Source organism: Chiloscyllium plagiosum, chromosome 30 (genome assembly GCF_004010195.1).
Source record: "Chiloscyllium plagiosum isolate BGI_BamShark_2017 chromosome 30, ASM401019v2, whole genome shotgun sequence".
In the NCBI taxonomy this organism is placed as follows: Eukaryota; Metazoa; Chordata; class Chondrichthyes; order Orectolobiformes; family Hemiscylliidae; genus Chiloscyllium; species Chiloscyllium plagiosum.
The window spans coordinates 32014124-32041849 of NC_057739.1; the positions used below are offsets into that span (position 1 = coordinate 32014124).

Genomic DNA, 27726 nt, shown 5'->3' on the forward strand with positions numbered 1-27726 from the left:
CTTTTGATGGAAGCAAATATATCTGGAGCAGCTCCCTAAGGTTCTGGTAATTATTCCGGACTAATGTTATGGACTAGGTCAGATCACTCATTCTTGAGCAGGCAGCCCAGACCATAACTTTGCAATTTGTTTCGGTAAGTGTACAGTGAAAATTACCTGGTGTGAGGTAACTGGGTTGACTACCAGGCTTTAAAACACAAAAATTTATTCACAAGATTACACAATGAAACACAAAGAACAGAATAAAGAACCCCTACAGAACTCAGTCTATCCAAACTAGACTTAATGATGCTGTTCTGAATATATACAACAGTCCCAATAAGCAAACCCCCTGTAAAACACAGTACAAAAAAGGGTCAGATGTTTACAGGTTGAAGTTAGAAGGGCAGAAGAGAGTGTTTCCACATGGTTTACTGTTGAACTCCCAACTAGTTCTGGACTGAATTGAACTGCTCAGCTAGAGAGCTGACCACTCCCCTTTCATTCTATAGGTCACTTCTAAAACATGACCACTTTGGCCTGAACTCTCATCTGTTTACATATAAACAAAAAGGCCTCTCAAAATCCTTTTCATCTCTGTACTAAACCAGTCTGATCAAAGCCCGGCCTGGTTTATTACCCCTCTGAATAAAATCAAGGACAGAGTCTCCTTGAGCCAAGGAACAGCTTTTAGAGAAAAAAGGACTAGCTTTGTTTCACTAAATGTAGCTCTATTTATTAAAATTTCATGCAATAAACATTCTTCTTATCTCGGAAGAGTGCCTCTTCTTTAGATATCCTATGGTGGTGTACCCTCCACCACTAATTATTCGATGGATCCAAGACAAAACACTCCCTCAAGCAACCCTCTCTATCACAAGCTGGTATTGGTGATCAATAGAAGGTACAAGGAGTAATCATCCGGGGAAATACTACACATTGAAACATGCGTTTTAAAAAAGGTAGCTAGCTACTATTACTGTCCCTCAGCTAAGCACTCTCTGGTTTCTAGCAAAAGTTGAATTTAGGATCACAAAAGCCAAATGGAGAACTTGTGGGGTATGGTAACTAATTCTGTACTCACTCTGCCACCAAGTGGTGATAAAGAAGACTAATCATGTTCAAATTAGCCTGTTACTGTCGCAGATTGTCTTTTGACTTAACTTTTTATATCAAGGGCCAGGGAGTGAGAACAGTGTTTGACAGAGGAAAGATTTGGAGGGGGCTACCTGTTCTATGCGGGTTAGAGATTTACGGATGTGACAGTAATTTCAGAAGTTAGCAGGAATTTGTTGCTTTGCAAACGTGGTATGAAAACTCGTACATTATAGTTTCCATAATTATAAGCAGCTTCATGTGTACTGCCCTGACTTTAATGCAAAGTCGCTTTGCTCTGACCTGCCTCTCATTTTCATCCTGTTTGTTTTATCCCCATGCAGTCTGCAGAAGCATTTGGATGTCAGTAGAAATGCATTGATTTTCTAACAGTAAACAGCCAGTCTGTTAGCAATTACCGTCCACAACAGTAAACAGTCCTAATTACACTAACCCTTTCCTGAAATTTCTGCATTTCATTTTCCACATCCATCTCTAACTTAATCATGAATATGGACCTTGTTTCTACTTGGAAATCCTACAAGAGTCTCTACACTTCAAAAAGACTTAATTGGCTGCAGTCCCTTCTTTCATAACAAGCATCTTCCTGATGAAACTTAAAAGCCACATTATATTTCCTCTGCTGTGGAGCCCATTAATTCATGCAGGTTTCAAACAGAGAATCTTGTATATAGGATTATCGATACACCTTGACTAATATATACCAAACCTCATCACTGGATACTTTTCAAACAACCTTATCAACCCACAATAGTGCCATTCTTGTCTTACGAATCTGTTACTTAAATCCCTAAGCAGCGCTGAATCAACTCCTATTCCTGCGATCATGATTGCTCAAAGATTTTGTACCAAACATACCAATTATTGATGCTAAATTCCATCAGCACTTTCTCATCCAATTCACCATATTTTCAATACTCCACTTCACTTTGTTATCCAGCGTAACTCTATCAGCCATTGTAGAATTACCTGCATCTTTTAAATCTATTTCCTATTGCCTGTAAAGCATTTTTGTTTTCTTAAGTTCACTCTTGGATGTGACTGTCTTTGCCACTTATTGCCCATCCTTGGTGGTTTTGAGAAGGTGATGATGTGCTTTCTCCTTTCTGTAGGCTGAAGACAGTCTGAAATGTCCGAAGATAGTGGCAGAGTATCAGGGCTGAACCCGAGCCCCATCTGCTCATGTCTGCTTTCTTTCTCCTTTTTCTTTCGCTTTTTTTTTCTTTCCTCTTTAAAGCCCAGAGAGAGTGAAGCAGCTGAAGGAGCAGGCAGCAGCAGCAATGCCAGGGTGAGCTGGACACAGCTCCACCCCAGCCCGGGTTCACGGTGAGCGAAGAGCAGGTGCTGGGCCGACTCTCCCCGGCCCAGACTCTCAGGCTGGGCCAAGGATCCGTGTCTGCGACTAGGCCCAGGCATCTGAAAGGACGGAAATACCGTTGTGCAGGACCCTGATGACGTGGCATGTTCTAGATGAGGATCGGATGGGGAACAGGAGGTGGGGGGCAGGAAGTGTGGAACCTTCAGCAGCAGCTCAGATGCAGTGGTTACAATTTTTGTGGCACAGGTGGAGGCTCATAACAGAGACCAGAGAGCCCGTTACAGAGTCCCTCGAGCCTGTTAGAGACCTCAGAGGCCATCACAGAGACCCCAGAGCACATAGCAGAGTCCCCAGAGCCCATTATTGTGGGCGGCACTGTGGCTCAGTGGTTAGCACTGCTGCCTCACAGTGCCAGGGACCTGGCTTCGATTCCTGCCTTGGGTGACTGTCTGTGTGGAGTTTGCATGTTCACCCAGTGTCTGCGTGGGTTTCCTCTGGGTGCACCGATTTCCACCCATAATCCAAAGATGTGCAGGTTAGGTGGCTCAGTGGTTAGCACTGCTGCCTCACAGTGCCAGGGACCTGGCTTCGATTCCTGCCTTGGGTGACTGTCTGTGTGGGGAGTTTGCATGTTACCCAGTGTCTGCGTGGGTTTCCTCCGGGTGCACCGATTTCCACCCATAATCCAAAGATGTGCAGGTTAGGTGAGTTGGCCATGCAAAATTCCCCATAGTATTAGGTGCATTAGTCAGGGGTAAATATAGGGTAGGGGAATGAGTCTGGGTGGGTTACTCCTCAGCGGATCGGTTTGGACGTGTTGGGCTAAATGGCCTGTTTCCATAATGTAGGGAATCTAATCTAATCTATTACAGAGACCAAAGGAGCCCATTACAGAGACCCCAGAGCCTGTTATTGAGGGTGACATGGTGGCTAGCACTGCTGCCTAACAGTGCCAGGGACCCAGGTTCAATTCCTGCTTCGGGCGACTGTCTGTGTGGAGTTTGCACATTCACCCAGTGTCTGCGTGGGTTTCCTCTGGGTGCACCAATTTCCACCCACAATCCAAAGATGTGCCGGTCAGGTGAATTGGCGATGCTAAATTCCCATAATGTTAGGTGCATTAGTCAGAGGTAAATATAGGGTAGGGGAATGGGTCTGTCTGGTTGCTGTTTGGAGGGTCATTGTGGACATGTTGAGCCAAATGGCCTGTTTCCATACTGTAGGGACTTAAAATCTAATCTATTAAAGAGACCCCAGAGCCCGTTACAGAGACCCCAGAGCACACTGCAGAGACCCCAAAACCCGTTACAGGGACCCCAGCCAACATCAAGCAGCAGCAGAGCAGGAACAAGATGAACTGTATTGGTATAAAATTTTGCTTTATATTCAGTGTTTCAAGGGGGTGCCAGAGCATGGCGACACTTTGTATATAACATACAAAAAGACACTTTTCTCTGGTGACAATAAGTTTAAATCTGATCTCATCTAATCTAAAATTCTTCCCACAATGTAGTTAAATAGAGAGTTTGAGAATTTTGACAGTGAGTGAATGTGGTCCCAAATCTGAACCGTGTTGAATACCATTACTCACTTCCACATATTCTGAAAGTAGCCATCAACTCCTCCTCTCTTTCATCCTTCTAATCTGAAAGCAACAGAGCAGATGAGAGCTAGGAATTCTGCAATGGATAACTCAGCTCCTGACTTCCAAAATCCTGACCATCATCTACAAGGATTAATGACAGCAGCCTTCCACCCACAAACACCTTCCATCCATATGGGACAACTGATGAAATGTTAATCCAAAGAACAAAGAAAATTACAGCACAGGTACAGGCCCTTTGGCCCTCCAAGCCTGTGCCAATCCAGATCCTCCGTCTCAACCTGTCACCTATTTTTCAAGGATCTGTATCCCTTTGCTTCCTGCCTATTCATGTATCTGTCTAGATACATCTTAAATGATGCTATTGAGCCCGCCTCTACCACCTCCGCTAGCAATGCATACCAGGCACCCACACCCTCTGCATAAAGAACTTTCCACGCATATTTCTCTTAAACTTTTCCCCTCTCACCTTGAACTTGTGACCCCTAGTAATTGAGTCCCCCATTCTGGGAAAAAGCTTTTTGCTATCCACCCTGTCTATACCTCTCATGATTTTGTAAACCTCAATCTGGTCCCCCCTCAACCTCCGTCTTTCTAATGAAAATAGTCCAAATCTACTCAACCTCTCTTCATATCTGGCATCCTCCATAACTGGCAACGTTTTGGTGAATCTCTTCTGTACCCCCTCCAAAGCATCCACATCCTTTTGGTAATGTGGCAAACAGAAATGTACACAGGATTCCAAATGTGGCTGAACCAAAGTCCTATACAAGTGTAATATGACCTGCCAACTCTTGTACTTAATACCCGTCTGATGACGGAAAGCATGCCAAATGCCTTCTTGACCACTCTATCAACCTGTGTTGCCACCTTCAGGGTACAATAGACCTGAACACCCAGATCTCTCTGCAGATAAATTTTCCCTAGGGCTTTTCCATTTACCATTAGTTTGCTCTTGAATTGGATCTTCCAAAATGCATCACCTTGCAATTGCCCAGATTGAACTCCATCTGCCATTTCTCCGCCCAACTCTCCAAGCTATCTATATTCTGCTGCATTCTCTGACAGTCCCCTTCACTATCTGCTACTCCACCAATCTTAGTGTCATCTGCAAACTTGCTAATCAGAACACCTATACCTTCCTCCAGATCATTTATGTATATCACAAACAACAATGGTCCCAGCACAGATACCTGTGGAACACCACTGGTCACAGTTCTCCATTTTGAGAAACTCCCTTCCACTACTACTCGGTCTCCTGTTGCCCAGCCAGTTCTCTATCCATTTAGCTAGTCCTGTTGCCCAGCCAGTTCTCTATCCATTTAGCTAGTCCACCCTGGACCCCATGCAACTTCACTTTCTCCATCAGCCTACCAACTGTGTCTGTGTGTATGTGTCTGTGTAAGTGTGTGAGCATGTCTGTGTAAGTGCGTGTGTGTGTGTGTGAGAATGTGTGCCTGTGTTTGTGTGTGGCTGCGTCTGTGTGTGTGTGTGTGAATGACTATGTGTGTGTGTGTCTGTCTGTAGGAGGGAGATGTCTCCTGCTTATTGACCATTTGGAGTGTGGCCGGAGGTGTTTGAAATATATTTTGATTCATGGAACATGGGCAATGCTGACATTTCTGTCCAGCCCTGGTTGGTGTGTGTTTGTTACATTGTGATAGAACATAAACAAACACATTAGCAGGTTACATAATTTGATCTCTCTTGACATAAAGTGGAATGGGAGCAAGATACAGTGGAGAGCGCAGGAAAGATCATCATAAGCATGCAAATAAATATCAGACATTGATTATTTTTTAATTTGACCATATTCTTCCAAATTCAACAGAAGGCTGAAGAACTCTAAGGTGGTGGAGCTATGAGTAAAGAACAGAAAAATATTATTCACCTCCGACCCCATAATTAAGGAAATATGAAAACAGCTTTGAATTTTGCTTTTACTTGAACTAAAATTGGAGATATACACCAGTTATAATTTGTAAATCTGTAATATGTTTTCAAATACATTGAATCTCTGATTCCCTTCACATAAAAGAGACATTGCTTGAAATTACATTATTTTTAAAAACAAGTCTATAGTTAATGCTTCTGCAGCAAGAATACTTGTCATTCAAAGTGTCCATAGCATTTCCCTAACACGCAGAGGGTTTCTGAAACTAAAAGGCTGAGAACCTCTGCTACAGATCATCAGCAAATGACTGAAATTTAATTCTAGATGTATTTATAAATGTATGAATAATGAAGGATGAATACATTAATAATTAAACAATGTTAACTAATAAGAGGGCGTGCATACCAGGAAGCCTTTATACATTTATGTTTGAGTCATATTTATACATGTGTAACTACCAGATCTGCAAAAGCTGAGTAACACTGACCTCTCTACAGCAGATTTGACGAGGTTCCCGAGCATGGCACTGTACTCAGAGTGTATTTGGGTACACAACTCTGACTTCATGCCATTGCTATATCCACCACTCCAAAACACATAGAGGGGGAGACTTGGGAAATGTTAAAGATTAATTCCTTTCTTCATTACACAAATATTGTAGGCTGCAGAGGATATTCATTCATTATCTCTGTGCAGAATCAGACTATTAAACTTTTTTAGAATGGGTTCCATGATTGCCACACAGTGATGACAATGAATTTATCAGCTCCCTCTCATGCCCCATTGAGGGAGAGATTCCTCTCGAGAACCAAGTTCTCCTGGCTGCTCTTCTCTTGCTCATATTCCTGCCCTTTCCAGATATACTCACCTCTTACTCTCATTGAAACGTTTTCGGTCTTCATAAAAGATCGCAGATATGTGCACATAAGAGCTTGACAGTGATGTTATTGTGTAAATAATCATGCACTATGTCTAATGTAGGACATGCACTGCCTACTGTCATGTGTTTTGATCTTTTTTTGTAGTTAACACATACTATTGTAAGGTGCTATGTCAACATTTTTCCTATTTAAATTTCCTATTTAACCACCGTGTGGTGCAGTGGTTGTGGCCAGCATTCGGAAAGCTCTCTCCCAGCTCCACTGTGGGTTTTGTTTTTGCGTACATGCATATATAAAAAGATATGACTGTGAAGGTGTGGGAAAGACCACACACAGGTTATGAAATAGGACAAGAGACATATTGGAACAACAGTGATCCAGTTACAAGGCACATTAGCACAGTAACGTGCTTCACCTTGGAATAAGGTACTGATACTTGTTCAAATGGGTCACAGTGGATTCTGGCAAACATGTGGAGGGAGATACAAAGGGACTCACAAAGTTCCCTGAAGCCACTTCTACAACAGTATTAGCTGAGGTTTCTGATCAGGCTGCCTTACCCATGCACTTGGCACAAGTCTAAAAGACTTTGGGGCGGGGGAAGGTGACAAGAAAGGAAACATATGAACATTCAAAACAGAAGCAGGAATATTTAGCTCTCCCCTGACCCCAGCCCTTCTTGGAGTGATTCCACATGTCTAGATGTTCATAACTGATCTATTGATGTTTTAAATTCCACATTCCCATCTATCTGCTATAAACTTTGATTCTCAGCCTAACAAGGTCTTAACAATATTCATGATTTGGAGATGCCGGTGTTGGACTGGGGTGTACAAAGTTAAAAATCACACAACACCAGGTTATAGTCCAACAGGTTTAATTGGAAGCACACTAGCTTTCGGAGCGACGCTCTTTCATCAGGTGATAGTCACTATTGCCTGATGAAGGAGCGTCGCTCCGAAAGCTAGTGTGTTTCCAATTAAACCTGTTGGACTATAACCTGGTGTTGTGTGATTTTTAACTTTTAACAATATTCAATTATCCTGCCTTCATTGCATTCTGAGGCAGAAGGATCCAAAATCACACAACCCCCCACAAGAAAAGAAATGCTGCTTAACTCTGCGCTGAAAGCGAGTCTCTAATCTTTAAGCAGTGCCCCTGCTCATCCACAACAGCAAACATCCTTTCCAAATCCACTTTGTCAAGACCATTCAGGGTCTTACACATCAATCAATCAAGTCACTCTTCAAAACTCCAGTGAAAACAAGTTCAGTTTATCTTACCCATCTTCACAAGCCAAACCATTCATTCCAGATGTCAATCCAGTAAACCTCTTCTGAAAGACCTCAATGCAACTACAACCTTCCTTAAATAAGGAGACCAAAACTGCACAAAGCTTTCAAGATGTGGTCTCACAAATGCCCTGTATAACATCCTTAGTTTTATGTTCAATTCCATTCATTCTAAGGAATAGAATCCCATTAGCCTTCATGATTACATACTGTACCTTCACACGCCTTATATCAGAACACCCAGATTACTTGTAATCTTCAACATCATTGTGATTAGAATTTCCCTCAAAACCTTTAACATGATCAATTTGAAGTTGGCTAAGAAGATGGCGCTCACAGGAGAATTTCACCATTTATTTCTGAAATATTATTCTTTGAATGTAAAGATGGATCTTACTCAAGGTAACTCAACATTTTGGGAAGGAAAACATTATATTTAAGGAAGTCCAAGCTGAAGGGGTTGCTTAGAGAAAGGATCTATGTTTTTACCTGCTATGAGTTTCCCATTTGCTCAGCTGCTGCAGTCAAACCAGTCTAAGGGTTGATGTGCAGTTGTGGTGCCCCAGGGAAAGCAGGGTTATTTTAAGACCACTTTGCTGTTGTTGTTTTGTATGGCCTTCTTCAGGGAAGCACATGGATGTTCCCTGTTGCTAAATATCCACCAGGGAGGGAAACCATAATTCCTATGTGAGACTTCTCCAGAGATGGAGGCCTTACATCCTGTGTCTCCTAGCAAATAAAAGCATGAAGTCTAATTGTAAGCTGTGTATGTTTGTTTTTCCATTATAAGCTGGGACTGCACTGCTCTTGGGTTATTACGGTACCAATCTTTGAAGTGATTCAAAGACTGTCATCACCAAAATGACATGAAAGAAAGATATGCATTTATCCTGCACCTTTCATGACTGCTGCATAATCCACAATTGAAATGCGGGAAGTGTAGCAGCCAATTTGCATTCTCCAAACCCCCACAGCCAACAAAGTAATTATTGCCAGATCACCCATTTTGGTGATGTCAACCTTGACAACATTTGCACATTCTTCAAAAAAAATGAATTACTGCTTTTGAGTAACAAGTCCCACTGCACTGAGAAAGAATGTTTAAAGAGTTTGCTTTGGCAAAGCCACTACTTTATTAATTAACAATGACCAGCTTGCAAGAAATTCAGATGAGTCCCATTATTTATCTCACCATTTGAGTATATGCTACATAATCATTCTGATATAAGTTCTGCCAAGTTATCAAATCAAGCCATTCTTTTTCTGGGACAACAAGAGTTTTACAACATGAATGAACCTATTAGTGATACACAGTGAATACAATGGCTGTATTCAACTCTCCCTCTACAGAGCCCTCAGCATTGACTGTGGGGTTATTTGCTTACTTGTAAACCCATATATAAACAGTACGACCTCTACGTGCTTTATTCCCTGAGCTTTAATTTCTTGGTTTCAACTTTTTTAAAAAATGTGTTCCTGGCATGTAGGTGATTATTACCCACCACATTTTCTCAGAGGTAGTCTGGAATTGCATGTTGGCCAGACCAGGTAAGGAGGGCAGATTTCCTTTCCAAATAGACACTAATGAACGAGATGGGTTTTTGAGACAATCAGCTGTGATTACATGGTCACCATTTGGCTTAAATCTGGCTCCAGATCTTCTTCTAAATTTAATTCAGATGATTTCATACTCTGCCATGTTGGGAGTCAAACCCAAGTTCCCAGAACATTACCCTGGTATCCTGAACTCCTAGCCTACTGATATTATCACTACACCACCACCTTCCGATAGCGGTCTCACCCTTCCCTGTCTCTATATTCTCCTCCAGCTCCACAGCCCTTTGATGGAGTATTGCTCCATCAATGGTGACCCTAGTTACTGTTGCTAATGCCATAATGAAAGGACTTCCCCAAGACTCCTTGGACACTCTGTCTCTCTTTCTCTCTCATTCAAAAAGCCCATAAAAACATAATTATTTGGTTTTGGTTAACTATCCTGTTATTTTTATGGCTGTGTAGCTATATTTGTCTGCTATCACTCATGTTCAGTCCACTGATTATCAAATTAAAGCTGTTACACATATATTCGCAATATATTGCTGATTTCATAGAATCCCTGCAGTGTGGAAACAAGCCCTTTGGCCCAGCAAGTCCACACGGACTCTCCGAAGAGTAACCCACCCAGACCCATTCCCCTACCCTATTACTCTATATTTATCTCTGACTAATCTCTACCTAGCCTACACATCCCTGGACACAATGGGCAATTTAGCATGGTCAATTCACATAACTTGCACACCTTTTGGAATGTGGGAGGAAACCTGAGCACCCGGAGGGAACCCACGCAGGCACGGAGAGAATGTGCAAACTCCACACAGACAGTCGCCCAAGATTGGGATCAAACCAGGGTCCCTGGTGCTGTGAAGCAGCAGTGCTAACCACTGAGCTACAGTCCCTTCCCTACAAAGATATAGCCCCAGGGACTGATTGAAAACAGATCAAAGTGTAACCAGCGAACCATCAGTTCACGGGCACAACTCCACACCCTGACGTGCAATTTGTCCAAATTGTTATCAATCTTGGGCCACAAAAATATAAGAGTATGCTTTTAACCAAGTGGATCACTCAACTCAACCAAGTGGATCACTCAAACTCTGCCTACAATTACTTCCAGAATTATGTGCCTGGGTTTTGGCAGATCTGGTTATGATCACTGTCTGAAGTAATTCACTGGATTATGATTTATGTACTGTCTTTGGGTTTTAGAATTGATCTCACTGTCACAGGTCCCATGCACAGATGTCACCCTTTATTACTAAGAAGGAACAAAACCTGCATTGGAGATATCTGTAGGTCATGCAAAAAATCATTTATTCACTCCTTGAAATTGGTCTAAGATAAATCGTAACAATATTACTTCAATTATATGGTAGGTTTGCTACCACGACCCTCATTCAGGATAGGGCTAGATAGAACTTTTTTAGTTTAACGAGGTGCAGAAAAACCATGCAGTACTCTAATGATAATAATCTCATGTCTTAAAGAAGGTGCAGTTTATTGCATGATACGAATCAGATCCAAATTACATTAACATGATAGATATTGTTACACTCGCTTTTAGGAAAAGCTAAATGTAGGTCTTACTTCTTCTTGATCTTAGTCCCCCAACCTTCATCATAGTGGATGGCGCTTAGCGAATGCTCTCCTTAATGGCATTGTGGGTCAACTCAGAACAGGTCATCTGCAGCGGTTCAAGAAGGCAGCTCACCAGCACCTTAAGGACAACTAGGGATGGGTAATAGATGCTGACCAGCCAGCAACAGCCACATCCCACAAATGACTTTTTAAAAAAGCCTTAGTATTAACCACTTTTTTAACGTACATCTTTATACAACAGAAATAAGGCTTTTTCATTCCCATATTTTCATTTGCTCGATTGTCAACTCCAATTGAAACACATGTGCATGAACTGACAGTCATTCAGAAGATGTAGTTACAAGCAAACCAAAGCTGACCATCCATGGGTGTATGATATTTAGGAAGGGAAGGAAGCTAGCTATGTTAATCAAATAGTGCATTAGTATTGTAGTAGCCTTAGCTTTAACTTTCAAAATGTAGAATCAATTTGGCAGGAAAATAAGAGAAAAGGAATACGGCAAAAAATATTGGTGCAAGTTGGTTATAGCATTCAAACAATAGTGGTTATGTAAAACTGCAATATAAGTCAGACAGTAAAAGTGTATGTGACAATGGTAATACAGTGATCAGGGGATTTCAGTTTATTTCAATAGAGTAGGTAAACTGAAATTTGTACCACTTTTGTGGAAGATCAATTCTTGGAAGACATGCAAGTTTCTTGAATAGCATGTTGAAGACCCACCTAGAGAATGAGCTATTTTAAATCCAGCGTTGGGCAATGAAAATCGACAAATTAATAATTTTGTTATAAAGGTGTTTTTAGGAAAGAGAGATCATAATACGATAAAATCTTACATTAAATTTGAAGGTGTTATAGTGCAATCAGAAACTAGCGTCTTAAAATTAAACAAAGGAAACTTTGAAGGGATGAGGGCAAATTGATTTTGTTGGGAGTGGGGGGTACCAGAGTAAAAAATATGACAAAGCCAGGTAATGGCTAACAACTAAAGAATTAATACATAATTTGCAACAGGAATACATTCCTTTAATGCACAAATACCCAGTAAGGTAATTGTTCCAACTGTGGCTAACAAAAGCAATTAAGGATTATATCGGAACTAAGAAAGGCACAAAGTGCTATTAAAAATTGGATAAGCCTGAGGATTGTAAGAATTTTAGAAATTTGCAAAGCATGGGCAAAACAAAAATTAAGAAATGCAAAAATGAATAACAGCAGCTAGGAAAATTTAAAAAAAGACTGTTAAAGCTTTGATGGATATGTGAAAAAGAAAAAAAACACAAAACATATCTGGGTCCATTACAAGAGGAGTCAGGAGAATTTAATGGTGAATAATTAAATGGTAGAAAAACTAAACATATACTTCACTTTCATCTTCACAGAAGAAAGTACTAACAGCATCTCAGAAATAATGGAGAATCTAGGAATTAGCAGAAAAAGGCTCTGCAAATAAGTTTTAAAAAGCACCAGAGAAATTAAGGGGACACAAAGTGGAGCTAAATCCCCATGACCTACATCCCAAATTGTTAAAAGAAGTGTCTGTGCCAAAAGTAGATGAATTGGTGGTCAACACTCCAAATTTTAATGACTCTGGAATGGTTTCTGCAGATTGGAGGGGGAAAATGTAACCATAGTATTTAAAACAGTACAGTGTGAGAAAACTGGGAATTACAGCTATGTTAGCCTCACATCTGTTGCAGGGAAAATGCTTGAATCCAGGATGATGTGATAATAGGACACTTGGAAAATAATAGCAGGATCTAATGGAGTCCTTCAAACCAGTTTGGGTTTTTTTTTGGAGAATGTAACTAGCACAATAAATAAGGGGTAACTGGCAGACATGGTACAGTGTATTTAGATTTTCAGAAGGCTTTTGATAAATATCACACACAAGGGCTTTGTAATTAAAACTGGAACACTTGGAATTGGGGGAATACACTGGCATGGATTGAGAATGGGTTAACAGATAGAAAACACAGCAGGAATAAATTGATCATTTCTAAGGTGGCAGCCTGTGATCAGTGGGTACTGCATGGCTCAGTGCTGGAATCCCCTATCAATAATGTTGGCGGTCAGATTAAATGTAATATTTCCAAGTTGGAAAAGGACACAAAGCTAGGTACAAGTGTAAGGAGGGTCCAAGGCATTCTCACTGGGATTTGGAGATGTTATGCTAGTGGGCAAAAAAACTGGGAGATGAGATACAATGTGAAGAAATGAGAGATTATGCATTATGATAGAAAAAGTAGAAATTGAGAATATTGCTTCTGTAGTGCGAGGCTGGGAAGCACTGAACTTAAAAAAAAAAGTTCAGGATTCAGCTCAGGAAGCAATTAAAAGTGCAAGTGGTACATTGGCACTTAATGCAAGAGGATGTGAGTGTAGGCATAAAGATGTCTCACTGTATTTGTGTAGAGCTTTGGTGAGACAATACCTGGAGTCTTGCGTGCAGTTTTGTTCTCCTTAACTATGGAAAGATATACTTGCCATTGAGGAGTGTGAGGAAAGGTTCACCAAACTGGCATTGGAGAGATTGTCCTATGGGGAAAGATTAAATTAATTAGGTCTTTATTCTGTGGGGTTTAGAAGAATGAGAGGTGATTTCATCCAACCATACAAATTTCTAACAGGGTAGATGTATGAAGGATGTTCCCCAGGCTAGTTAGTCCAGAACAAAGGGACACCATGTCAGAATAGGACTGATATGAGGCAGACATCCTTTGCTGAGAAGGTAGTGAATCTTTGTAATTCACTGCTCCAGATGGCTCTGTCATGGAGCATGTTCAAGATTGAGATCGATGTATTTCTGTACATTAAAAGTATTTTTGGCTATAGCAATGGTGCAGGAAAATGAGACCCACATGGTAAATCAGCCATGATATTATTCAATAGTGGAATGACCTTGAAGTATTGAACAGTCAACACCTGCTCTAATTACTTATATCCAGGAAAGCAGACAGACAGTTGACCTGATGGCACTATTTAAAATTATAAAGGGTTTGACAGGATTAATGCAAAAGAATTTCCACTTGTGGAGAAGTCCAAAAGTAGGTGTCATAAATACAGGAGAGTCTCAAATCAATTCAATAAGGAATTCAGAGAAACATTTGTACCCAGAGGGTGGCTTGTGTATGGATCTTGATGTACAGCACGGAAACAGACCCTTCGGTCCAACCCATGTCGACCAGATATCCCAACCCAATCTAGTCCCATCTGCTAGCACCCGGCCAATATCCCTCCAAACCCTTCCTATTCATATCCCCATCCTGATGCCTTTTAAATGTTGCAATTGTACTAGCCTTCACCACTTCCTCTGGCAGCTCATTCCATGCACATACCACCTTCTGCGTGAAAAAGGTGCCCCTTAGGTGTCTTTTATATCTTTCCCCTCTCACCCTAAACCTATGCCCTCTAGTTCTGGACTCCCCTACCCCAGGGAAAAGACTTTGTCTAATTATCCTATCCATGCCCCTCATGATTTTATAAACCTCTATAAGGTCACACCTCAGCCTCCGACACTCCAGGGAAAACAACACCAACTTCAGAATTAATTAAAGTTCAGCAGCTGCTGGGGTAGGATACAAACATGTGTAGATGAATCATTAGCCTGGGTTTCGGGTTTATTAGCTCAGTAATGTCACTAGTATGCCACCATCTCCATGTAAGCCAATCTGTAATGCTGTCCAACTGCTTCCTTCACTGTCATCTTATGGCTCTTCTTCTTTCAGGATTCTCTTACGATAAGCTTACAAATTGAGTCGGTAATTAGGAAGGCAAAAACAACATTGGCATTTATTTCAAGGGGACTAGAATATAAAAGCAGGGATGTATTTCTGAGCCTTTGTAAGGCTCTGGTCTGACCATATTTAGAGTATTGTGAGCAATTTTGGGCCCCATACCTCAGGAAGGATGTACTGGCCCTGGAGTGGGTCCATAGAAGGTTCCCAGGAATGAAAGGCTTAACATATGAGGAACATTTGAGGACTCTGGTTCTATACTTGATAGAGTTTAGAAGGATGAGGAGGTTCTAATTGAAACTTACAGAGTACTGAACGACCTGTGCAGAGTGGATATTGGGAAGACGTTTCCATTGGCAGGAGAGACTAGGACCCACAGGCACAGCCTTAGAGTAAATGGAAGACCCTTTAGAACAGAGATGAGGAGAAATTTCTTTAGCCAGAGAGTCTGTGGAATTCATTGCCACAGAAGGCTGTGGATGCCAGGTCACTGAGGACATATGGAACAGAGATAGATAAGTTCTTGATTGCCAAGGGGATCAAAAGTTATGGGGACTAAGTGGGAAAATGGGATTGAAAAATCTATCTGCCATGATTAAATGGCAGAGCAGACTCAATAGGCTGAATGGCTTAATTTCTGCTCCTATGTTTTATGCTCTTATAGTCTTCCATTAATCCTTCAGATGATGATTAGGTTCCAGCCTTCTGCATGGATAAGAATCTAAGGAACTCCATTTGTCTCCTTTCAATATTATTTCAGAGTTCTCTTGTGCTTCTAGCTTTATTCAGTACTTCCTCATTGAGTCTCTTCTCCACCTTTGGAGCTTTCTTAAGCACAATATTTCAAAACTGTTGAATTTATTTTCTTCCTCTTTCCCAATGCTTCAGGCTTCACATCCATAATTCATGAGTGGCTAGATGCAACACTTTCGCATATGGATTCTCATATCAAGAATCAAGCTCACTTTTCTTAAAATGTTGCTCAATTTTGTAGAAACACTTTTGGCTTGTTCAAATCTATTTCAAATTTGAGTATTCCTTCTGACATTGTTAAAAATCACACAACACCAGGTTATAGTCCAACTGGTTTATTTGGAAGCACTAGTTTTCGGAGCACTGCTCCTTCATCAGGTGGTTGTCTGTAAGCTAGTGCTTCCAAATAAACCTGTTGGACTATAACCTGGTGTTTTGTGATTTTTAACTTTGTACACCCTAGTCCAACACTGGCACCTCCAAATCATGACTACCTTCTGACATTGGATGTCACTGTGTATCTTAGATCAATAAATTGATTGATGAACATTATAACCAGTTAAGGGGGAAATCGAAGCCCTCTATTAACTCCCACTTGGGTCAGTCACAATAAATATTTATAATGCTTTTACAGCCATCAAATTTTGTTTAAAACGTGATTAACTAGATCACAACGAAGGAGACAAATTATAAATTTTTGTGTAAGAAAGAGGAATTTTATTGCCAACTAACTTGAAAAACAGAGGCAATGTTCCCTCTAAGCTGTGTGAGACTGCTGGGCACACTGACTGGGATGCTGTTGTCACTCATGTACTTTGGAAGTCCGTGCAGCAGCAACAACAATAATACAGGGAACGTTAAACACAAGCAAAGTTTAAAAAGTAGAAAGAGTCTCATTTGGACAGGAAGAATGGGCTTCACTTTTTGACACGTTAGCTTTGAAAACTGATGCCAATTGTTTAATTGTGGACTTGTATTGGTGAGCAAAGGTGATGTTTGTAGACCTTAAGTTGTCAATGAATGGCTGTTGCCTCAAGTTGCCTTTTCACTGTCTTGAAGGTTGAGAGAGACATGGAGCGAGAGAGAGAGAGAAACACTGCCAGCTTCTTGACATTATCAGTTCATATTTCATTTTCTCAGCTTTCTTCGGTGCAGAAAGGAACAACTGATATAGCTTCACTTGTATATTTCCAAGTCTGCTCTATTGTCATTGCAAACGATGTATTCCATGCGTAACCTTTCATTTCCCCATTATGTGAATTTATCATGCAAGTGTGAATTAAACAAGATATGATGTTAGTTATGCTGACATAGTTGGCTGGTTTCAATCTTTAGATAACATGATAATTACAATTCAGCCAGTTTCCCTTATGTCATAATGCCTTCTACACTGGCTTCAATCTGTGGTTAAGTGTCCACAGGTCAGTATATATCCTTTCTTTAAGAAACACCTTTAGTTTATGAAGGGTCTCAGATGAAGTTGAAAGTTGACAGTCTATTTTTAATGTGAATGTAACATATATTCTAACTTGCTTCCATTCACTCTGATGGCACATACTGGAATTTCCTTCGACTCAGTCATTACCACACGCAATGTACACTTTGTTGCAGTTAAGACAGAACCTACCACTTTCCTTTATGACTTATCGATTAATTTTTGCAAGTTTTCTTTTCTTATTCTAAGTATAGTGTCGTTAGCACAGGACCTGATGTTGATGGCTTTCCTTTTGACCTTTATTAAAGAATTGGAAGGATGGATATTATAATATACATGGAGAAACAGTCTGATGAGATGATTCAACCTTTTTTGACCACTTCCTGATCTCAGAGCTAGTTCTTGTATGTAATTGTCTCCGTAGTTGATTCAATTAGCATTTGTGGACTTAAGGGGAAAGAGGCCAAGGAATAGAAAGAAATGAAATAATTTGAAGAAATAAGTTGAAAAATGACTCTTGCCAGCACAGAAATGTTGTGCTGAATGACCTATTTCTGTCCTGTCAAACTGCACACAGTTCGCTGCAGAATCACTTGGTGATATTGTGATTCAATAATTAACAGAGATGTCAAGCATTTCTCAGTTTGTTCCTGCCAAAAATACTGACAAATCCAATCAATACCACTTGCTGATCAGCTGACAGCAGGCTGTATCTTGTTCCAAATGTCTCAACCCATCACTTTATTGTATAGGTCCTTTCTAATTCTGGTTTAAAACCGTTAATTCTGGCAACCCAAAGACAGGCATATCAACTCCTACTCTGACAACACAAGTCATCTTTCACATACACACATAATAGATGGGTTTCCCTCAATCTTAGCTGCAGAGGAGTTACTAAAAATGTTCATTCCAGATGACTGTGAACTGTTGCTCAGACAAATATTCAACCTTACCAGCTGCATCAGCTAGACAGGACGCAACAGCTCTGGGATCCAATTAACATAATTGGGAATAAAATGACAACAGCCAGTTAACAACTTTGTTTGAAATTGTTTAGGCTAACAATTTGTAAATGCAATTTCCAACTTAGTTTTTAGGTTCAGTACACCCTTCCAGTTAGAAACATGTTACTTAACTAAAAGCAACAAGTAAGCTCTTCATTTCCTTTTCTTTAAGTAAGGCATTGTCCTTATCTTGCAAGGGTCTTATTTAGGGCGGTTGTAATTCCTACAGCAGCCTGAACCAAGGCCATAATTGCATTGGTTTTTGTAAAATCATTCACCACAATGCTGATCTAAGACTTCAATTTGCTGTCACCTAACCTATACTTACTGATGTATCACATCTCTTTAACACTTCAATCATTGTGGTTTCCTGAAACATGACCCTAGACCTTTCACTGTTTTGTTTTTTAATAAATATATTGTGGCTGGTGGAAAGCAGCTTTTATACTTACTTCCATAGATAGGATCCATATGATTGATCACGTTACTCTAGACCGCTGACACAAATCATGACCAGCAAATTATATGTTATTAGTGGGTGGCACGGTGGCACAGTGGTAAGCACTGCTGCCTCACAGCACCGGAGACCGGGGTTCAATTCCCGCCTCAGGCGACTGACTGTGTGGAGTTTGCACGTTCTCCCCGTGTCTGCGTGGGTTTCCTCCGGGTACTCCGGTTTCCTCCCACAGTCCAAAGATGTGCAGGTCAGGTGAATTGGCCATGCTAAATTGCCCGTAGTGTTAGGTAAGCGGTAAATGTAGGGGTATGGGTGGGTTGCGCTTCGGCGGGTCGGTGTGGACTTGTTGGGCCGAAGGGCCTGTTTCCAGACTGTAATGTAATGTAATCTAATAAAAAAAAATCTAATCGTAATCTAATCTAGTTGTAATGCTCTTTGGGACTGCCTGAAGTCATGAAAGGCAAAAAAAAATGGACATCTTTCTTTATCATTAAGTAATAAAAGTTAATAGAACTAATTAAAGTATAGAAATGTTTAAAGCCTTCCCTTTCCCCATTCTGGATTAGTTCAAGATCACTGGATATTACTGTAGACAAACCTTGATTTTCGGCTAACAGTGTCACAATCTTTGTTAAACTCAATTTTCCAGTAGGGCAAATTACAAATAAGGCCTCCTAATTTGTTCGAACAGTCGACAAAAACATATGTTTGAAAAGGCACCCTGCAGCTTTAGGTTAAGCTATGTACATTCCAAATTCTCACTTGAATTTCTGTTTCATTCATAGCCTGCAAACTGAATCAATACTGACTGTATGAATGACCCTTGTGCTTTTGAATTCCTTTTAAAAAAAGCAGCTTTTGGGAAAAGAAAAATGCTACTTTTCCTTCTGTTCTTGTCTTAGGGTTTCTATTCAGCACTGAATTTGATAATACTTTGAGCATATGTTATTTGTAGCTTTATTACAACCTTGGAGCTCCTGCCAATACCGTCATTTACTTTTCATTCACTGTTAACCCTCTCAGCACCATACAAAAACAGAATCGTGTACAAAAGGTCAGATATATAAAAAGTAAGCCAGCTTTCCTTTATTGACATTGCTGGAGAAGATATGCTGAATTAAACAGGACTTCTTTGCAAACAAAACTATATTGCCACAATAGTCAATAGTTGTGAAAAGTTCACTGGATCTAGTTCACGAATGTGTGCATTTTCCAGGTACCACACTACACAGAAAGTGTTCCAAAAGTTCCTGGACCATTACCAGATAAATACACTAACGATAAACTTGCACTGATTTCTCCATACCTGCCCTGAAAATTTGCATTTATCTGATTTAAACATGCTTTACACTGCAACCTCACTGTAATTTCTTTGATCACTTGCACCAGCCCTGAGTTATAGCAACTGGAGCCCGACTTGAATTTTTAATTCACTCATCCAAAGGCGATAGAACCTAAGTTTCCTGGATCTTACACTGAAACAGTATACATCTGCATTTAAAAGTTGAAATAAAGCAGCAATTAAATTCACGGTTTCTGCTGTTATGAGGCTTTTAGCAGTTTTTTAAAAGTCTCCTAAGACTTATGTCGTCTCCTGTATATTTTGGAATGCTTTTTAATAGTAATAAAATGTGTCACATTCAAAAGTGGAAAAAAAGTCGACAAATATATTTTCGAAAGCACACGTGATTAAAGAACATAAGTGACAGCTGGATGAATCCAAATTTCAATTTTCATAACCTCTTTGGGAAAAAGACCGAGAGGAGGAAAACGATGCACCTTCTGAGTCTTGCTGAGCCCGAATTGTTTTTGAAGATTTTCACTTTTCTTGGATCAGGTTTTGAATTCTAGTGTTTGCTAATAGTGCCCTGCTTGTAAAATCCAGAAGAAATATGTTGGCTCTTGGATTTATTGTCACAATTGGGAAGCACTTGCTGAACGAACCCAAGTATGCTATGAGCCACTCTAACAACGGATTTAAAATAATCCAAACAGCTTGTGACGTGGCTCATTGAGGCTCACGAGAAGCAAAAGCAATGTATTCATCTACAGAGGCACATCATCAGCAAACAAAGGACTATGATCAACATTGCAACATATTGGATTACCCCTAGTTTGTTCTCTAGCTTTCAATCGCTGTTTATATGGCACCACCTTAGCCAATCAGAATCAACTTGCTAACCAGTCAGCACCCTTTCCTTCTGACATATGAATTTCAGTGATGGTTTGAAATTTGCTATTCTTACCTTTAATCTGATTATACAAAGGAGCAAAGCTTTAGCAACATGCCTGTCTTTTCAGCAAGAAAGGAATGGTCAAGAGGGCTGTGGATAGGGTGCTGTCTCAGATCAGTTAGCAGCTGCTGTAAATTTTAATGAAAGTTTGGTGTAGGAAATTCTAGACCAATATGTGGCCGAAACAGATTGCAAACTCCAAAATAAACATGGTTACTGTTAGAGGTGATTTTGCAATAAGCAGCACTTGCTGAACAATCCACAGCATGCTAATAATCTTAAATTGGCTGTCAGTGTAGTTATCATTTGAGCTTGTAACATGGCTTATTTAAACAAGCAGGAGAAATTGAGGACTGGAGATCAAAGTCGAAGAGTATGGTGTTGGAAAAGCACAGCAGATCAGGCAACATCCGAGGAGCAGGAGAGTCGCTCTTCATCAGGAAGTTGACTCCTGATGAAGAGCTTATGCTCCAAACGTCGATCTCCAGCACCACACTCTTCGACTTATTTGAACATGTGGCCATTGCACAGTGATGAGGATATGTTGAATATTGCAATTTTGTCACTCTTGGCACGGCGGTCTCTAATGCATTTGTTGCAAAGATGACAGTGGGCTGGCAAGGTGCTCAATTCTATTTCTCTGGGCCCTCTTCTCAGCCAGCTGAGTTTTTCATTTCTGTTCTGCTTTTTCAATGCCCTTTTAAACCATCAGCCCCCCAGAAGGTCACAGATGTCAGTGTCAGTGCTCATCATTTTCATACCTCATTTGGCGGGTGTCCTTATACCTGATGCCCAGGAGGTTGTGACCAGTGGCCAATTCGCTGTACAGAAGATCATTGGGTAAAGGGCTGTCAACCATCCAATGGGTCAGAGCAGGCATCACTGGTTTAACCATGAGCATATGCTGATGGAATTAATAAGCCTCAAGACCTCTACCTCAGTGAATGAGCCCTGCTAAGTGTTACTGAGATAATGAAGATGGAAACAATTCAGCCTCTTTGTCTACCTAGCATATGTTATCCAGGTCTCAACACATGTAGATGGGTGCACTGAGGACTCAGCCTGGGTAGTTGAGTTTCCAGTCAGGGTGCTATTATTTCACACTCTCTTACTCATGCTGGACATCACAGCTGCAGCCTTAGGGAAGAGTCGGTTAGGTTCTCGAGCTCGGAGACTTGAAGCCACCAGCGAAATGGCAGCACCGTAGGACAGTGGTCATTCTGTTGGTCAAAGCCATTGCCTCTGCTGCCTTCATTGGTCTCACGGAGACAGCCAGCCACGGGAGCAGAGGCAGTCTGCCCCAGCTGCTGCTTTCCAGTGAGGATGCTCAGTACACAGTGTCCTCATTCTATAGCAACATGAGGGCTTCAGTCAACAGGGAGGGAACGACATTGGAACCTTTAACATCCACAGTGCAGTCAACACAGGGCTGTGTTCTTGAACAAACAATCATTGGCAAACTCCCCTCCTTACTGTTGCTGTCGATTACAGAAGGTTTCTACATACACTTCAGAACTGTAGGAAGGATGTTCAGCCTTGAGCTCAGAATGCTGTTGGCACATCAACCCGAAAGATCTGTGCAGAATGTTAGTGTATTCTGGTCAGATACAACAGGATCAGCTGATGAAAAGCAATGTGGTCAGTGAACAAATAGTTCATCCCCACAAGCCAACCTGTAAATCAATGCAATTGATTTCACACTGTCCCTGGAATATGGCTGGAAATCGAGTTTTAAAAAAACAAGAAATACAGGTTATTCTGTTGTATGATACACGGGGCAGGATGAAAGTCGAACTGGCGCCAAAGACTCCATTAGGAGAAGCGAGTAAACAGTAATTGTATGAAACTTAAAAAGGAGGAAGGGGCACATTAAAGACACTGACACAGGGGCACGGAATGGTGCACACTGCCAGGGATATTAAAGGCGAAACGTGTTCACCAAAGAGGGTCGGGGCTAAGATTTCCCCAATTCATCATCCAGTGTGATCCTAGCCCCGGGGTAAACATTGGGGGAGTTCGAGGGAGCCAGCGGAGAAAAGCCCTCTCTCAACAAGACAGGGCACCGCGTCAACCCGGGGCTGTTCAAACCTCGGTGCATCAGAGGAATGAGAGATTCAACCTAGCGTTCTGCACAACCCACATTGATTACTCTCGGTCTACTAGAAAAATCCCATTCTGCGCCTCTCCCTTTGCAATCAGAACTGTTCTAATAGGAGCGCTCGGTAGGCACGACCAGCTGCAGAGCGCACAAGGTTAGGAATTATACTTTATCCTCCTAACTCTAGTTACAAGTCATATTTACGAATCTTCTCTCACCTTCCCGATTCACTAGGACTCTCCATTTGACCATACTTCCTATCCAAGGCGAGGAGAGAACCATCATTGTTTTTTTTACATTATCAGTCAGGTTTGTCAACCTTATATGTGTCTAACTCCGCCTATTGGTGCAAACTGAGGGTTTTGGGATGGGGGGGTATCCGTTCCATCCCACATAGACGAACAAACATAAATTTTATAAAGAACCTCATTTCACTGCTATTTCATTTCACTGTGATCGGGGAAGGCAAATAAAAACTTTGAGCTAACGCACTGGTCTTACAACAACTGTGTGAAACAGACCCTCAGTAAGACGTGTACGTTTAAGCAAAGGATTTGGGGGGAATTAATTGCTGATTTTTGTTTAATCAAAAATTTCGATAAGAAGGATTGCACCAAAATAGGAGATCGAGCAACTGTGAAACCTCTCCAAAAAGCAGCCTTTAAACACACACACACAGCCGAGCAGTCAGGTCAGAGGGAAAGCTATCAGTTCACTTGTAAACAGCTTTCCCCAAACGGCGACAAGTCAATGCCCTACCTTTGGATCTCGAAGCTGCACCCTTTTCTTAAAATGAATGCTCTCCTCCGCATTTTCCGTGAGTGTTCCTGCTCCCTCTTTCGCCCGGTGAGCTGACAATTTAAGATAATTCACAGGCGCTGCAGCAACATAAGAGATTGGTCAGCCCCACCTGGGCCACGCTCCTGTACAAAAAAAAATATTTCCCGCTCTCCTTCAAAACCAACAATGAGAAAATCTTTGAGTGAAAGTAACGCAAAAATGTGCTGAGTAGCAAAAAAAATGAAATAATAATCTTGATGGTTGTTAGATTTCAGATTCCTTTTTTTATCCCTCTCTCATTATCCAGCCCAGCCGGTGTGGTTTCCTGTAGCTGCCTCCTGTTTAAAGGCTGGAGAGAGGGATCACAGCTGCAGATCGCAATCCCACTCACAGGAACTGGACAGGAGGTTCGGCTGCACACTCTCAATCTCGCCAGGGTCCTAGCGCTCACACATCGACACCGCAAAGTCAGGCGTTTTCCTCGGTTGCTCTTTGATACGATAACGGTAATACCTCCGGACAAGACCACGGGGCTGCTCTCTCCCAGTAAAGAGAGACGGCTAGTGGTGGTTCAGGAGAAAGTGAGGACTGCAGATGCTGGAGATCAGAGTCGGGATTAGAGTGGTGCTGGAAAAGCGCAGCAGGTCAAGGCAGCATCCGAGGAGCAGGAGAATCGGCATTTCGGGCATTAGCCCCTTCATCCCGAGAATCACCATGCCTCAGGTGAAGTTCAGTTGGCTGGACGGCGAGTTTGCGTTGCAGAGTGACCCCAGCCCAATTCCCCCACAGGCTCAGGTTAGACTTTCAATCGCTCCCCATGCTTAAGGTGCGGCAACGCTCTGGTTAAACCACCATCACTGACCTCTCTATGTACTGAGAGAGACATAATCTGGTAAGATTATTTGGTGATTTGATGCAGTTGTTCAGCTCACAAAGGATCACCCCATGCAGAAATTTCCTGCAGTTTGGGCACCCCACTCAGTTCGGAATTTATTCCATAGATCCACCTCCTTTATTGTGCAGAAGACCATTCTATAAAATAACAGCTTCCCAACAGTCTGGAATTCATGGAATCCCTACAGTGTGGAAACAGGCCATTTGGCCCAACAAGTCAACACTGACCCTTTGGAAAGTAACCCACCCAGACCCACCCTCCTACCCTATTACTCTACATTTCCCCCTGAATAATGCCCCTCGTCTTCACAACCCTGAACGCTTTGGGCAATTTAACATGGTCAATCCACCTAAACTGCACATCTTTGCACTGTGGGAGGAAACCTGAGCACCCAAAGGAAACCCACGCAGACACAGGGAGAATGTGCAAAATCCACACAGACAGTCGCCTGAGGCTGGAATCGAACCTGGGTCCCTAGCATTATACGGCAGCAGTGCTAACCACTGTGCCACCCCAGCATTACTTTGTACTAGCTTGAACCTCTATCTCCTTGTCCCATTGCAAGGTTCAGTAAGAAGGAATGATCAGTTCGCGTTCTTATCTTACCCATTACTTAATAATGTGGTCACTTCTCAACCATTCCCTCATTGGAAACTAAAACATAACCCATATATCTCAGCCCTCAGATCCGGGGGGTTAGAGTGCCCCCACACTTGTGTTTTGGTGAGCAGGACTGGACAGATGACCGACTGTGCCAGCACATCTATCGTTTTTTCCTGTCCATGTATCAGCATCCCAACTTGTGCTGATGGTCCAGCCAGTGTTCAATGAATGTTGACCATCTTCAGTTCCATCTACCAAAGGAAAGTTTATAATTTAAGCAACGAGCTGACAAGAGCATCCCAAAAGGGAAGATAGAACGTGGACTTTAGCTGAGACTGCAACATCACTTTTTCTCAAGTGTCTGCTGCAGTAGATAATATTGTGGCCATGCTTCCAAAGCATAGAGAAAATGATCATTTCAGCTCAGCTGTCTGCTACCTAATCCATGTTGAAGGTTGACCACTTGCAGTAGGTGATGCCTGTGGTCGTTTTTAGTTTGCTTATTCTTTTCAAAAGCAAAGTTCTTTCAGTCCATGAAAGTCCTACATCTTAAATTGGACAACGGAATTTGAAAATTAGTAATCTATATATTGCATCAACATTTTGCACATTTTCTTTGCTGTTTTTTTAAATGACAAAATTCCACAAGTGGAAAGTAGATTAAGTATAACTTATTGTGGAAACATAATGTAGATGCCCTAGGTTTTAGCAATTCCAGAGGTTCTGTAGTATTCTGCTGTAACGCATTGTTACTTGTGAACGATAATGCATTTAGTAGCTTAGACAAATTATTTTATATTTAAGATGCTTAGCATGAGAGCTTGGGCAACCAATCCATTGCATTCAATGATGGTGAGGGAAAGGCAGGTTTGGGGAGCAGTTTCTAGTAGTCAGCCTCAGAACAATGAACAGTTGTGAGGTTGCATGTGAAGGTAGTAGGAGAGTTATGCAGTAATAGCAGTTACTGGGATGGGGAGACGTGAATTTGTAAAATGATTTGAACATGAGGAAAGGAAATTTAAATTTGTAGGATCAACGTCACCATCATATTTTAATACATTCTAACAAGCAAGATTTGTGGTTCAGTTTGAGGTTCTGGATGTAGGTTTGCTCGCTGAGCTGGAAGGTTCTTTCCAGATGTTTCATCACCATACTAGGTAACATCTTCAGTGGGCCTCAGGCGAAGCACTGTTGATAAGTCCTGCTTTCTATTTATATGTTTAGGTTGGTGATGTCATTTCCTGTGGCAGTCACTTCCTGTTCTTTTTCTCAGAGGGTGGTAGATGGGGTCTAACTTGATGTGTTTGTTGATAGATTTCTGATGGTTGAAATACCATGCTTCTAAGAATCCTCGTGCATGTCTTTGTTTGACTTGTCCTAGGATGGAGGTGTTGTCCCAGTCAAAGTGGTGTCCTTCCTTATCTGTATGTAAGGATACTAGTGAGAGAGGGTCATGTCTTTTTGTGGCTAGTTGGCGCTCATGTATCCTGGTGACTAGTTTTCTGCCTGTTTGTCCAATGCAGTGTTTGTTACAGACCTTGCACGGTATTTTGTAAATGACATTAGTTTTGCTTGTTGCTACATCGAGTGACATCACCAACGCAAATAAACCCAAACATATAAATAGAAAGGAGGACTTATCAGCAGTGCTTTGCCTGAGGCGTACTGAAGATGTTACCTAGTAGGGTGGCGAAATGTCTGAAAATGAACCTTCCAGCTCAGTGAGCAAACCTACATTCACGTTCTAACAAATTGTCATCAATCTGAAACAATAACTGCATTAATACTATAATCTCCCTGCAGCTGCAAATTCATATAATTTCCAATTTAGCATTTTTTAAATTGAAAAAGTAAGTGCATTTGATGAGATGTAACTAACTATATAGCCATCTTTCCACATTCATCACAATTAACATAATTACATAATATAATGCATGTATTACCAAGAATAAATTTCACTAATATCAAAAATAGGATCCTAGACATTAGTCATTTCCTTACAAGTTACATACCAACTCTTAAGACTATAAGAACTAGGAGTAAGCAATTCAGCCCCTCAAGCCAGCTCTGCTATTTAATAGAATCATGACTGATCGCATCTCAGTCTCAACTCTATTTTCCTGCCCTGTTACCATTACCCTTCAACCTATTGCAAATTTAAAATCTGCCTATCTCCTCCTCAAATTTACTCAATGTCCTGGTATCTGCAGCACTCTGGGGTACTGAATGCCTGAAATTCATGACTCTTTGAGAGCAGAAAAGATTTACGAGGATGTTGCCAGGATTGGAGGATTTGAGCTACAGGGAGAGGCTGAATAGGCTGGGGCAGGTTCCCCTGGAGCATTGGGAAGTGAGTGGTAGCCTTATAGAGGTTTACAAAATCTTTGCGGACACAGTGAGGTGAATAACCAAGGTCTTTTTTTCCCCAGAGTGGGGTAGTCCAAAACTAGAGCACCCAATACCCAGCATGAGCAAAACTAATGTAGTGTA

General features: G+C 41.3%; 1 protein-coding gene across 1 annotated transcript in view; it reads right to left on the reverse strand.

Moving 5' to 3' along the window:
* Positions 1–24295, reverse strand: part of garnl3 (GTPase activating Rap/RanGAP domain like 3) — a 443932-nt gene extending 419637 nt beyond the window's left edge. Inside the window, exon 1 of the mRNA XM_043720251.1 lies at positions 23718–24295. Coding sequence (XP_043576186.1) covers positions 23718–23770 — 53 coding nt within the window. The 5' untranslated portion in view covers positions 23771–24295. The remainder of the gene's footprint in view (positions 1–23717) is intronic.
* Between the last annotated feature and the right edge of the window lie 3431 nt (positions 24296–27726).